Below are 14,599 nucleotides of genomic sequence, written 5' to 3'. Positions count from 1 at the left end.
AGCGCACGCGCCCTATAGCAAAAACAAACAAACAAACAAAACAACAATAGCTGGTTCCTGCAATCCCAGAGAAAGAAGAAGCAACAGGGAGGTCCTGCAATTCCAGAAATAGTCCAGAAATAGGTCCTACTGGTCGACATGTGCTGATGCCATTCTCTCCTTCACCCATCCAAGACCAACAGGCAGACCCAAGTCAGGCACTCAGCTTGAGCTCATCAGCAAAGACCCTGACTCAGCCTGCTAGAGGAGGGGCCCTCTATCCTGTGTGGTACACTTGTCTACCACTTTATTTTCTATCTATTGTCCAACTTCCACCCACATTTGGAGCAGTTAGATTTAGGTATATTAGAACCAAACACCTGAAAATAGCAGATTTCAGAGGAATTCTTTCTTTGTAACTCCCTTGACAGAAAAGGAGAGAAACTCCCCTCTGACTATCTAAACACTAAGCTCCTACTATGGATTCCACACTCCTACCCACAATAGCGGAGGGAAATTGACATAAATCTTATACATATCAAAGAGAAGTTCAGAAATACATAGCTACAGAAATATATTCCAAAGAAGTAGGAAGAAGTGAGTATACCACCAGACTAAAAATCAAAGCAGAGCCCAAGAAATAGAAAATTAGTAAATATCTCCCTCTCAAAGGATCATCACTCCTCACCAACTATGGATAAAATACAAGATATCATAGAAATTTCAGAAAAATTATTCAGAATATTAATTGTAACAATACTCAACAACATACAGGAGAAAACAGAAAACCAATTGCAGGAGGTGAAAAAATATTTCCATGACATGATGGAGGAACTTCGTAAGGACACAGACACACTGAAAAAGAATCAAACAGAACTTTTGGAGATTAAAAAAAATATGTTGCAGAAAATCAAAACCTCCTTTGAAAGTATCAACAGCAGATTAGATCACACAGAACAAAGAATATCTAACCTTGAAGACAAAACCTCTTATTTAGTCCATGCAATGGAGAAGAAGAATAACCACTGAAAATGAAGACAATATACAGGAAATCCTGAACGCCATTAAATGGCCAAATATCCACATAATAAGTATTCCAGAAGATGAAGAGACCAGTTAAGGCATAGAAAACATACTTCATAATATATTAACTGAAAACTTTCCAAATTTGGAGAGGCATGCAGACATTCAAATCCAGGAGATACAAAGGACACCAAATACATATAAGAAGATCCTCTCCAAGGCATATTATAGCCAAATTGGCAAAAATCAAAGACAAAGAAAAAATTCTAAAAATGTCAAGAGAGAAATGCCAAGTTGCTTACAAAGATTATACCATTAGACTAACATCATATCTCTCAGTTGAAACAATGAAGGAAAGGAAAGAATGGGAAGACATATTTAAAATTCTGAAAAAAGGCAGTGTCAGCCAACACTACTATATCCAGCAAGATTATCCTTCAAATAGGAAGAGGAAATAAAATCATTCCTAGATAAAATGAATGCTAAAAGAATTCACCAAAACAAATCTAGCTGTTTAGGAAATCCTTAAGGGACTACTATACCAAGAAAACTAAAGAGAGACAAATAGAAGTAAGTGAACACAAAACAATGAGGATAAAAAGATAAGTGAACACATATTGATAATAGCATTGAATGTTGGGACCAAATGTAGATTCAACAGTCTTATAGGCAAGCAGGCTTAAATACAAATCCACCAATTATTTGATAGACAACTGTCTCCCCAGATTTCAATTTATATATTTGTTATAACCATTACTCATTGTATAGAACTAGATAATAGAGAAAAAAATCCAACATGTTACAGCTGAGTCTTTCTTTGAACTGAATTTAAAAAAGAAAACTAAAATAAAAAGCTTTGTAAAGCCCATAAATCATCAAATCATTGACTTTTCCATGTGTCCACTTTTAAACATCTCTTTGCAATTTTGTTTTATCTTTGCTTTTTCAAGGACTTATTTTTTTATGCACAGTACAGTACTATGGTCTTACAAGAACTCAATGTGTGAGTGGAAGTGTTGTTTTTCTATCTCTTCCTAATGAGCTATTTTTATGTACAATTTTACCTGTCTCCAGCTGAACCAATGATTGATACCCACAGATTTTTCAGACTATAAACTTATCTCCACAGTCCTCTACATGAAAATTACAAGTTCTTCTTTCATCAACTATGTTAAGATTATCTTTGTTAACTTGTGAGATTATTTGCTGCCTGATTTTTAATCAATATACTTTTCTTTAGAATTGTACCTCACAGTAAAGAATGTCATAGACAATTCAGACATACTCACAGAATAACCATGGCATGAGTTTCAAATGTTCACAACATAATGTTAAATGTTGAAGGTGGTGAATTATGTTTGCATCCTCAATTTGTTTATTACAGACTGTATACATGCTTTTAAAGACCGTTCTGTAACCTACAAAGATGTATAATGATTATATGTGAATCATAAATTACAATCAATATTTAAAGAAAAAAAAAAGTCCTTTCATTATACTTGATAGTCAAATTTCCCCCACTAAGACGAACTAGGTAGGAAAAAAACAAACAAAAAAAGATTAATTTAAAGAAAAAAAAAGTCCTTTCATTATACTTGATTGTCAAATTTCCCCCACTAAGACGAACTAGGTAGGAAAACAACAACAGCAACAAAAGATTAGATTAATATTGAAATACATAGGTGCAAAAAATACCCATAGAATGATAGACGAAAAGAACCCTGGACATCATTTGGCTTGTGTCTTTATATGGGTGAGGAATCTAGAGATGGGAGAAGTTAGGCAAGTAGCCCAAAGTCAACGAGGTCATTCTCCTGAGGTCACTGCCTTTCGCTTCACCACCCCTTATTTATTGACTCCCTTTCCGTATACTTTCTCACCAGATGTAGTAGGGAATAAACCATAGGGTAACAAAGGTTTCTTTTATAATGTTTTAAAGTCACTTCAACCGAAATGTTCCCAGAGTGCTATTTGGGCTCCAAAGTACATAAGGGATTTGAGCTGTTAGTTACTTGGATTCTAATGAGCACTTCTTTATTTGGTAGAACATTTTTATTGAGTATTTTAAAGTAGAGGTGACTAATAGCTTCCAAAATTTGGATTCTATTAATAAACAGTGTTAACAATATAAATAAACCTTTGCTCTCTTAAAAATGTAAGGTAGTTTTACATTTCTAGTTATTACATGACTTATTTATTTGAGTATTTTAAAGTAGAGGTGACTAATAGCTTCCAAAATTTGGATTCTATTAATAAACAGTGTTAACAATATAAATAAACCTTTGCTCTCTTAAAAATGTAAGGTAGGAAAATATTCTTTTCTAGTTATTACATGACTCATTTATTTGTTCATTTTTGTTTTAGGATACTTTTGACATCAGTGACATTGCTGTCTATATATTCAATAAACCTTTTATTGATCTGTTCAAAGGAAACAGGTAAGCTGGGATTATGTCTAAGTTTGTTAAAGTCAGGGTAAATGATTTTTATAGTGATATGATAAACAAATGATATTTTCTCTGTTTAACAACTTGATTATTAAAAAGAAAGATTACTTTGACCTATAGAAACAAGTAGAGCTATAGATATTTTACCTAGAGAAACAGATGAAGCAGGGACCAGCAGTTAGCGTAATGGCTATGTAGGTGGACTCCCATATAGTCGACCGCGGTTCGCGTCCCGGACCCAGTGGCTTAAAACTCACACCGGGCGCGTGTGCATGCATGCCCAAGATCCCAAGAGGAGAAGGGATTGCGGCGTGGCCATCCCCCCTGGGGGGGTGATTTCTCGCTTTCTATCTCTCTGTCTCTCTCTGTCTGTCTGGCGAGCGCACGCGCCCTATAGCAAAAACCTCCCCCCCAAAAAATAAAAAAGAAACAGATGAAGTAAAATATAAATAAAATTGTCATGGGCAATGAGAAAATAGCATTTTCATTTAAAGTGAGCTCTCCACTATACTTGTTTTTCTAGTTTAAGATGACTTCATTTGAAAGGCTTCAAGTTTTCTTTAGATCTTTATATATCTGGAACAAAGGTCTCATGTTTTTATATTATGGCCCAAGGTCTTTAAAAATAAAGACACTTTTCATTATGTTTCATACATATTCCGAGGAGAAAATGTGACTCCTGAGGCAATGTGGGAGTGAGGGAGCTATGAAGAGATTTCAAGTACTCTGGGCAGTGTAATGCCTGAAGTGTTTATTTTCTATTCCTGGGACTTTGGGTTATGTTTCTAACACTTTGACTTTTGCATTAGCTAAAACCACATTGGCCAAATATTATTGTATATGCTCAATTCTATTTAACTGGAACATTTTGTGATAAATTGAGGATCTAACCATAGCCTAGTTTAAACACCTGTCTTTTGAGAGATTAAACAAAAGTTTAATTATAGCCTGACCTGTATTGCTTTCTGTGAGCCTTTGGAAAACACTAACTGAATTGTCATAAAGAAATATAAACACTTATTTAAAACAATGAATGGTTTAGAATGTCCAAGATGAGCTAGATGAACCCTTGAGCATTTTGCTACAGCCAAATTATTCCTTTGACAGATTTGTCTGCTGCTCTGTGTTGCGAGTTGCATTCCTTTGAAACAAATTCTGTGAATCATCAGAATTCTTATGCCATGACTATTAGATGTTTCTAAACTTAGTTAGGACACCAGAGGTATGGATGAGGTGTTTTGAAGATAATTGTTTGTTAGCCTAATTGGTTCAGGTAATTAATTCAAAAGGAATCTTTTTGTCTTAACCATCAGGATTTTAAAAATTCAAATCTTTATTTTAATAATATATACCAGACCTGAGAAAACAATCAGAGTGGAAATTCCCCCCCAGTAAGGTAGAGATAGTTAAAAATAATAGTTTAATGGTAATGCTTTTGTAGCCTACTTGAAAATGGGGAACCAGTGGTCATGCCTGACATTTAAAAATGTCAAGAGGTCGTTTTATAATGAAAATTCCCTTTACCCTTGCAAAGCCATGATGGCTATTTGTGCAATTTGAGAAAGGCAAACGATGACTTAGGGAATGGTCAATAGGATAACAACATTTTGACAATTTTAACTTTTAGAACCCTGTCATTTCTTGTGCTCTCAAATCTGATTTTTAAATAGGTTGCATGGTTTATGAAAAGTTGGGAGAACAAGTCTTTGGCACCACAGGGAAGCTTGTAATCTTTGGAGCCACCTCTCTACAGAACACTGGAGGTAAAAAGAACATGTTTTTCTATGTATAACCTTTTTAAATTTTTATTTTATTTTTATTTATTTCATGAGAGAAAGAAACTGAATGACAGATAACCTTGCAGGGTATTGCCATGCTACAGGTTCCCTTCTCCCCAGCCTCCCTGTCAGCCCGGATCATGGGCACACGCTGGTATGCCCGATGTGCTTAGGTGGACTCAGTGTCCAAACCTGGGCTTCCTGCATGGCTCCACTACCACACAGTGGTGCCTTGCCACCTGCATCACCACAGCTGGGTCTCTATATATAATTTTGAAGGATGTGAATATTATTCTCTTTTCCTAATTCTGGCGGTTGGGTGGCCACATGAATTTTATTATTCTCATTGCTAAAATGGCACATAGAAAGTAATGTGGAGATGACAGTCATTTAAAGCCCAATATGTTGCTAGAGAATCTGTAGCTGCCTTTGTGTCTTACTGAAGGTTAGTTTAAGAACAGGCTGGTAACCTTTTATATAGCTTGCAATGTGAGCCTAGGTATCTTCTTTCTAAAGATGTTCTCATTTTCCTCTAGCAATGCTGAGCTACCTCTTCATAGTAAAAAATGAACTACCCTCTGCCATAAAGTTTCTCATGGGAAAGGAAGAGTCATTTTCGTAAGTTATAGACCATTTTCTGTGATACAACTAAAATCCTTTTAATTTAAATGTAGGCTAACTAGCATTTTTGTTTTACAAAAATTGCAGTAACAAAGTTCTCCCCAGGCTGTTTTTTTAAATCTTTGTTTCTTGTTTTCAATAATAAAGTGGGGGTGGGGGTATATAAATGAAAGTAGCAGGGAGAGCCATTTGAATGAACATTTAAAAGGTTGAGTCATCTGTTACGCTGCAAACAGTAGATACTGCACTTTCCCAAGAGCCTGGGATCTATATCTAGTTTTCATTTGAAATGGAACAGATAAGGACTATGGAGTATTTTTAACACAGAAGTAGAACATGTGGAAAAAAAAATTATAAGATCCTAGTTCTCTCTCTCTCTCTCTCACTGTCTCTCTTTTTTTTTTTTTTTTGCTATAGGTAGAGTGTGCTTGCTGGAGAGAGAGAGAGAGAGAGAGAGAGAGAGAGAGAGAGAGAGAGAGAGAGAGTGAGAAATCACACACATCCCTAGGGGGATAGCACGCCATAATCCCCTCTTCCATTCTCCTCTCAGGATTTTGGGCATGCACACACACATGCCCAGTGTGATTATCAAGAGCCAAGTCCAGGACTCTAACCACAGTCAGCCAGGTGGGAATCTAGTGCCTTAACCACCATGCCACCAGCTGGCCTTGTTTAGTCTCATTCTTAAAGATTGGGAAATAACATTTTGGGAGCAAAGTTTATATGAGCCAATCTCATAAAAAATATGGCTAAACCTGGAAATGTTGCACTTACATTTGGAAAACAATCATGTTTTGACTCCCTCTTGTTTAACAGTTCTTGGCAGTCTTATTTTTTCAGTTTTCTTTGATGGGATAATTGTAGAAGCCAGAGTTCCAAATCCAACCCTCAGGTTTCAAGGTCAAATCCAAGGGAACAGGGAGAGAGAAATGCCCACCTGTGGTGCCTTGTTTCTCTGTGATATTAGACAAGAAAACAAAAAGGAACTTTCTCTTTAAATAATTGATAGGACAGTTGTAATCTGACAGAATGTGGTGTATGCATTCAGCTTTGAAACCACATAAATGATTCAAAAGAATGCCACATTTAGGCAAGGGGGGAGGGGAAAACTCAATATCACTTCTTCTATTACATGGGAGTGGGGCAGTAGTAGAAGAGTAGTGATTGTGTTAAAGTGTTTGAATAAAAACTGAGTAATGATTTAAAAATTTAATACAGTCATCCCTCTATATCTGTAGCCAGATCATACCAATTGTTATGAAATTTCATATGACCTGGCTACAGATATAGAAATAGGGGAAGAGGTTATGAAATAGGGGGAGAAGAAGCCCCTTACAAGAGAGATGCTGATGAAGTTTATCTGTATATGAGAGTACTTCGAAAAGATTATGGAAAATGAAATTAAAGTATGAGTTTATTCTGGTACAAAAAAATTTGAAATCCTTGCATAGTTCTTCCATAACCTTTCTTTTTCTAAGAGCTTTTTGAAGACTCTTTATATTTTTATTTTGCTTATATCTGATGCTAAGACTGCTTTTAAGTATCTAAAGTTGATTTCTAGTATAGGGAGGATGAATAGGTGATATGCAAATACTGTGTTATTTTATGTAAGGTAATTAAGCATCCATAGATTTTGGCATCCAAGAGGATGATTCTGGAACCCCCATGTATAACCAGGGAAGACTGCAACAGTATTCATCATAAACTGAAAATAATTAATAGTAAAAATAATTAACATATATCGTGAAATTTTACATTTGAGAAAAATAAAAATCACTTTATAAAAAAGTGATAACCTAACTGCTTAAATGCCTTTCAGAGCCTGGTACGTGGATGGCCGAGTTCTGGTGGTGATGGTTACCTTTGGCATAATTCTCCCTCTGTGTCTCTTGAAGAATTTGGGTAAGGAAAGCTCTTGGTTTTATCATGGTCTTTGCCATGCCCAAATGAATCAGAAACCTACTAAAAATGAACACTCCTGCCTTCTGCTTTCTCTTGTAGGGTACAGATTAAGTTAATGATAAATTGCAAGTATTCATTGATATGGCAAAAAAACACTGGTTGTATGTACCCTCTTAAGCAATCCCTCTACTAAGCTGTGGAGGGGAGAAGAGAGGTTCTGGGGTCAGAACAAACTACTATTTTCAATAGCACAACTTATAGGGTACTCTAAGAAAGGTCCAGAAAATGGAATTCTCATTGGATTTTCAAATCTAATATCAGGAAATAAAGTTGCTTATATTGGGTCATCAGAAAAGTCATAATTTTTTTTATGTTTTTCTATGCAAAAATGCATCATAACTTTCTTGAAGACCCAATATTTATACCCAAGACTATTATGGCTCACTCTTAAATTTAGAGAAACTGACCAATCTCAATTATTTGTATCACTGAAGGGGAAGAGGAAAGTCAGAATAAAAAATAACAGATAGTATCCAAGTCATATCCATTGGTTTGGACATTTGGTTTTATGCTTGTATTTGGAGAGGATTATATCTGATGTCAAGAGAACTTTATACATTGAATAATGAGGTCAGACCACCATTCAGTTAAAAAACCTCCAAAAGGCATTTACTTTAATTCTGGGCTAATTTAAGACAGAAGTTTTAGATTAAATTTATTCCAAAAATAATTATGAACCAGTTTTCTGTTTTGTTTGGATGAAAACTCTCAGACTTTTATGGCTAAAGTTTATAAGTAGTTTTTTTAACTACTTAATTTTCTAGTTTCTGAATCTGTGTTCAGGCTCTTTTATACCTAAGGATATATTAATAGCTCTCTTCAGTTTATGTAGATAAAGTCTCTACCCCAGGGGTGAGAATAACAGTCCCTGAGAAGCCACTTAACTCTCCCTTTCTGGAAGTTAAAGTGGCAGCCAGAAATCTCCTAGGCATTCTAAGGGGAGTGATGTCAAGATCCCCAGATACTCAATTTATCCCTAGAAATTCTTTTTATCTACTCTCTTTGTGCCTCTCGTCTTGGGAGAGAAGTATTGTAACTGACATTCAGCATGCACACAGTAAGTGCATAATAAAGACCTTTCGAAGGGACCAAGGAGTAAATTGATTTGCCTGTAGGACTCCATCAGAGTACACTAGCACGTACCAAAATTGGGAGACTTTTTTTCTCCTGGATTCTGGGAATCTGTGTTCTCTTGTGTGCCAGGGAGAACTAGAATCAACACACATAATATTTTTATTCAAAGCCCCATTTTTGCCCAAAATAGTAGGACTGTCAAACAATAAATCTTGTATTCACAAGGGCATATATGTATATTACTGGAAACTAAACAATGCTTGAAATAATACATTGAAAAAAATGAAATAATGAATGAACTAACATTTATTTATCATTTTTTTAAAAGGGTATCTTGGCTATACTAGTGGGTTTTCCTTGAGCTGTATGGTGTTTTTCCTAATAGTGGTAAGTGTTGATTGAAATGATTGGTTCAGTTTTGCCATGTCATAATTGCCCGTTACTTGGCTTTAATAAAATCTGTCATTGGGATCAGCACATGGCATAATGGTTACATCACTGGACTCCCATGTAGTCGACCGCAGTTTGAGTTCCAGATACCTGGCAGCTTAAAACTCATGCTGGGTGCATGTGCATCTATGCCCAAAATTCTGAGAGGAGAATGGATGAGAGGGATTGCATTGTGACCATCCCCTCTGGGGGGGAGTGATTTTTTGCTTTCTACCTCTCGGTCTCTCTGGCAAAAGGCATGCCCTATAGCAAAAATCTCTCAAAAAAAAAAAAAAAAAAAAAAACTATGTTGTTTCTCTTCAATTTTTAAACAGGTCATCTACAAGAAATTTCAAATTCCCTGCATTGTTTCAGAGCTTAATTCAACAATGAATGCTAATTCAACAAATATTGGCATGTGTACGCCAAAATATGTTACCTTCAATTCAAAGGTAAATTTCCTTTGTCCTTTAAAGAATAAAACAAGCATTTTTTAATTAAGAGCATTAAAGTTCCCATATTTGTTAACTATATTGTTTTGAATGTATTTGTTCTCAAAAGAACACACGATACCATTCTTTCTATATTTCACAATCCATTTTGAGACATTCGGGAAATACACAAATATTGGGTCGTCAGAAAAGTCATGATGCATTTTTGCATAGAAAAACACATCATGACTTTTCCGACGACCCAATATATCACACTCCTTACCCAATTTACATGTAGGACAACCTTAAGTATTGTCTGTGAAAATCTCTTTCTGGGAAATTGTCTCAGCTTTCCTTTTCCTATGTGCAGTGCTGGGTGATGCTTTAAAACCAGATGAATAACATCTCTAGCTCACTGTTTCTTTTATGGTGGTGACAGGAGGGAATACTGCAGACTTCCTCAGCTTTACAGTAGAAATACAGATACCACCACAAATGGGCACTTTAAAGACTTTGTATTATTAGGATATTGTTGATAGTGTGGAGAACAGTGATTATATATTCAGCCAGGCTTGATTTGACTCCTCAGGCACTCACCAAACCCCTGGTATAAAAATGAGGATTCTACTCTATCTTACAGGGCTTTGGGCCTGGTACGGTGCCTCAGCAGAGTTAGAGCATAAGATACGTTACTTTTCCTTCTTTTTTGCTAGCTTATTTTTGCATAAGAATTTGAGTTGGAGAGTTTTAAAAAAGTCTTATCTAAGAACAAATAAATCTCTTTCTTTTAAACTTAAGGATGCAAGCGAAGTAGTACAATGTAGAACTATCTTTTTAGATGCCATCTTTTAAGTCTCATCTGATGTAGCTGATATAGAGCAACGTGCAGTAACATAGAGGTGGAGGTCCTGGGCAAGGCACCTAACCTGTGGGAGGAAGTCAGAACAGCCATGGCTACCGCTCAGGGCTGCTATGGGGACACAGTGAGATAATGTGGCTGGTGCCACATGAACCACAGGTGTTACTGTACCTGGAGTGTATAAAATATGCTGTAGGTGAGCCAGATCTAAAGACCCTCTGTGACAAGTGCCTAATGGCTCAAGCCAGATAAGCTCTCTTCGAAAAGCTGCTCCTATTTTGGAGATCAAAACCCTCCTAATAACCAAATAATCCAGGGATACCGAAGAGCTGTCAGATAAAATGACCATTCAGAAATACTGGGGCTGTTTAATTTTTGTGGTGAAAATGTCTTTTCTTAATGTTTATTTTCTTCTTTCATACAGACCGTGTATGCTTTACCGACGATTGCATTTGCATTTGTCTGTCACCCGTCAGTCCTGCCAATTTACAGTGAGCTTAAAGAGTAAGATATTTGCTAATATTTATAATGTTACCATTTTACTTATCCTCATTAATAGGCAAGTACTGTAGTAAAGTATACAAACTTGTATTATGAACCTCCACAGATCTGTTACCCAGCTCCAACTTTAGTAACATTAGGCCATTCTGGAGCAAGTACTGTACTGTATTTTACAAAACAAGAACAAGTCTGGCCCCATGTCCTAGTGGTAGGAGAAGCTAGATAGCACATGGCTGACCGTGGTTCAAATCCCAGCCCAGTAGCTAACACACTAAGAGCAGGTATGTGTGTGCTAAAATCCCAACAAGATGAAGAAATGGAGGAGAGGGGGTTGTGGTGTGACCACACACTATAGAAGGGTGCCTTCTCCCTTTCCATCTTTCTGTCTCTCTGGTGAGCACATGTGCCCTCTGGCAATTAAAAGAAAAAGAAACAAAACCAAGAAAAACCAGAAAACTGAGTTATTTTTTAGCTGTGACTAGTCATGTGAGCACTGGGTTTGTTTTTTATTGTTGTTGTTGTTGTTGTTTTTTACTTTATTTGTTTTTTCAGATACTATATGACTAGGAGAGTTCAAGTATTTGGGTTACTTTCTGCTTATGTCTGATTATTTTCCAAGTGGATGATAACCTTCAGGTTCACCTGTAAACTGCCAGCTACATTGTCTCTGATTTGCCTGTTGGTTTTGGTAGAAAGGCTAGCAAATTAGATTATAAAAATGTCAAGGCCACAAACTAAAAATAAGAATATTGTTTTTAAACTATTAAGATGATACTATGGATTTATTTTTTATTGTTGTTTTAGAGGAAACTAAAAACCTGCTTACAAGTTAATTCTTGTGTCCTCTTTTTAGTTGACCATTATCAGACTTATTCTATATAAAAATAGGCATTGTGACATAATCTTAAGCTCAAAAAATATAGCTATTGGGTTGCCGGAAAAGTCATGATGCATTTTCACATAGAAAAGCATAAAAAATACGTCATGACTTTTCTGACAACCCAATATTTATTTCCATTTTGAAACAAAAATAAAGGTGATGTCATTTAGCATGGGATTCACTTGCCATTCTCCTCATGTTTAATCAACACAAAGCTAAATTTTGAGATACTTGCACTTGTTTGTCTACATATATATCATTCCTAGTTTATGATGCTATATTTAGAGAATTTAAATATGACTGGCATCTTTTAAATGTAGTGATTCAGGGCTAGCCTGTGGCCTGGTGGTTAAGGTGGCTGGATCCCACATGGCTGACTGTGTGGTTTGAATCCTGGCCCAGTGGCTTGAGAAATACCCTGGGTATGTATGCATGCGAGCCTAAAATCCCAGAAAGAGGGAGAAACAGAGAAGGGACTAGGGCACGACCCTGTCCTATAGGGTGTGCTTTCCAGCTTCTCTTTCTCTCTCCCTTTCTCTTTGGCGAGCACATACGCCCTCTGGCCAAAAATAAATAAATAAGTTAATATAACAGTCCAGCTTTTAGTTTGTAATTTTCTCAACAGTATATTTCTCAATTTTTCTTGCTTTCTATATTCCCATAACATTCCAGGTTCCCTGTCAGGACACAACCAAATGTTAGGACTATCTGTGGTTTGGTCTGTTATTAATACAAGTCATGTAGATTAATTATTCAGGCAGTTAAAAAAACCTTAAAGGGTCATCCTAACCCCAGAGTAAAGTTGACCTAAGAGATAGCCTTTTATCCTCACAGCTGTGATCTCTTGAGTACTTATTATAGCTCTGGAGATATACAGACACCCAAGCATGTCTTTGGGCTACTCGATGGGAAAAGCAGAACCTATATAGCAGCTTCTGAGACAGAGCACCTGAAGTCAAGGGCCAGCTCTGCCATCCATTTCCGGGGCTAGGAGAACAACACTTGCATTTTTTTCTGACCTTTTTTCCTGTGTACAGTGGAGAGATAATTATCAAACACAAATGTTAGAAAGCACTGTCTGCCCTTCAGATGAGAACTCAATATTCTTTGAAAAGCATGGAGAAGAACATTCAAAGAGTGTCGTTCTATGAGTCTCGCCCTCATAATACCCATTTGGTACAAAAGAGGTAAACTAGCATTATTCCCAGGGATAGTTTCAGCTCATTAGATCTGCCTAACCTGATAGAAGGGAAGTTAAGTTAGCATTCTTCAGGGGAACACTGGTGTGCCAATGCAATAACATGCTATTTTAACTTCTCAAATTCCTTTATCTTTGTTTCTTAGTCGCTCACAGAAAAAAATGCAGATGGTTTCAAATATCTCATTTTTTGCCATGTTTGTGATGTACTTCTTGACTGCCATTTTTGGCTACTTGACATTCTATGGTAAGTAACTTCTGCTTGTACATAATATAAGAACTTCTAAATAAATTAGTAAAAAAATGACATCAAAATAAACTTTAATATGAAAATCAAAGACAGCAGAAAAGCTATTCACTGGTTTTGCTGGTTTGTTTTCCTACCTACAGCAAATAGTGATGGCTAGTGATGGCTTACATATTTTTGCAGACTGATTGATGGAATAATCACTAAAACAATATGCTGTAATTTTTTTCTACTAATAGTGTTCTTAAAATAAATTGCATGTTAGAAGCATGCAGCCTTTACTGAGGAAAGCTGAAAACTACATCAGAGAAGGTTTTCCTAATTGACACTGGAAATTGGGTCAGATTCCATTAATAGAAAAGAGAGACACAGATGTTGAAGTGAGAAAGAACAGAGTGCTACACTCATGACACCTAGTGTTAATTAAAAATAAAATACCTAATTGTTCACGGGAAGTTGGGGCCTTGCAAAAATTCAAAGGAATGACATAGAAAGTTTTTTAAAAAAGTGAAATCTGAGGACCAGCAGTTAGTGTAATGGCTATGTCACTGGACTCCCATGTAGTTGACTGAGGTTCGAGTCCCGGACCCGGTGGCTTAAACTCATGCCGGGCACGTGTGCGTGCGTGCCCAAGATCCCGAGAGAAGAATGGAGGAAAAGGGATTGCGATGTGGCCATCTCCCCGGGGGGTGATTTCTTGCTCTCGGTCTCTCTGTCTCTCTGTCTTTCTAGCAAGTGCACGTGCCCTATAGCAAAAATCTCTCAGAAAAAAAAAAAAAAAGTGAAATCTGAAAAAAAACCAGGATTTTACTTGTAATTCCTACTGACCTTATATGAATAGTGTACTTGCTTTTACTACTTCTTCATCCTTTCCTATTCAAAATTTCCTACAGTTTTATTTAGCATTTTTCGTTATCCATATAATTTGGGACATAATCTAAATACATATATTAAACAACCTTCTCTATTCAATAATATTTCTTTGGGGGTACTTTTCTTCATAAATACAAATATCTCAAAATTTAAATACTTCCAAAGATTTTCAATTCAGCCCCAAAAGACTATTCTGATTCTACAGTTATGTTATTATCATTTTCACAATCAACAGAGAATAGCATTATTTAATAAATCCATAAATACCACATTTAATTTTTACATACAAATAATTTT

At 36.2% G+C, this 14,599-nt stretch overlaps 1 protein-coding gene across 4 annotated transcripts in view; it reads left to right on the top strand.

Moving 5' to 3' along the window:
• The window catches only part of SLC38A1 (solute carrier family 38 member 1), a 78,763-nt gene that overhangs the window by 54,443 nt on the left and 9,721 nt on the right, over nucleotides 1-14,599 (top strand). For all 4 annotated transcript variants that reach the window (XM_006168562.3, XM_006168560.3, XM_006168563.3 and 1 more), the window contains 8 exons: nucleotides 3,367-3,440; nucleotides 5,120-5,212; nucleotides 5,764-5,845; nucleotides 7,668-7,750; nucleotides 9,213-9,271; nucleotides 9,649-9,765; nucleotides 11,028-11,107; nucleotides 13,329-13,429. In XM_006168562.3, coding sequence (XP_006168624.1) covers nucleotides 3,367-3,440; nucleotides 5,120-5,212; nucleotides 5,764-5,845; nucleotides 7,668-7,750; nucleotides 9,213-9,271; nucleotides 9,649-9,765; nucleotides 11,028-11,107; nucleotides 13,329-13,429 — 689 coding nt within the window. The remainder of the gene's footprint in view (nucleotides 1-3,366; nucleotides 3,441-5,119; nucleotides 5,213-5,763; nucleotides 5,846-7,667; nucleotides 7,751-9,212; nucleotides 9,272-9,648; nucleotides 9,766-11,027; nucleotides 11,108-13,328; nucleotides 13,430-14,599) is intronic.

The sequence above is a fragment of the Tupaia chinensis genome, unplaced genomic scaffold (assembly GCF_000334495.1).
Source record: "Tupaia chinensis unplaced genomic scaffold, TupChi_1.0 Scaffold145870_1, whole genome shotgun sequence".
NCBI classification, from domain to species: domain Eukaryota; kingdom Metazoa; phylum Chordata; class Mammalia; order Scandentia; family Tupaiidae; genus Tupaia; species Tupaia belangeri.
The sequence above is the reverse complement of the archived record's forward strand: the minus strand, read 5'-3'. Positions and strand labels throughout refer to the sequence as shown.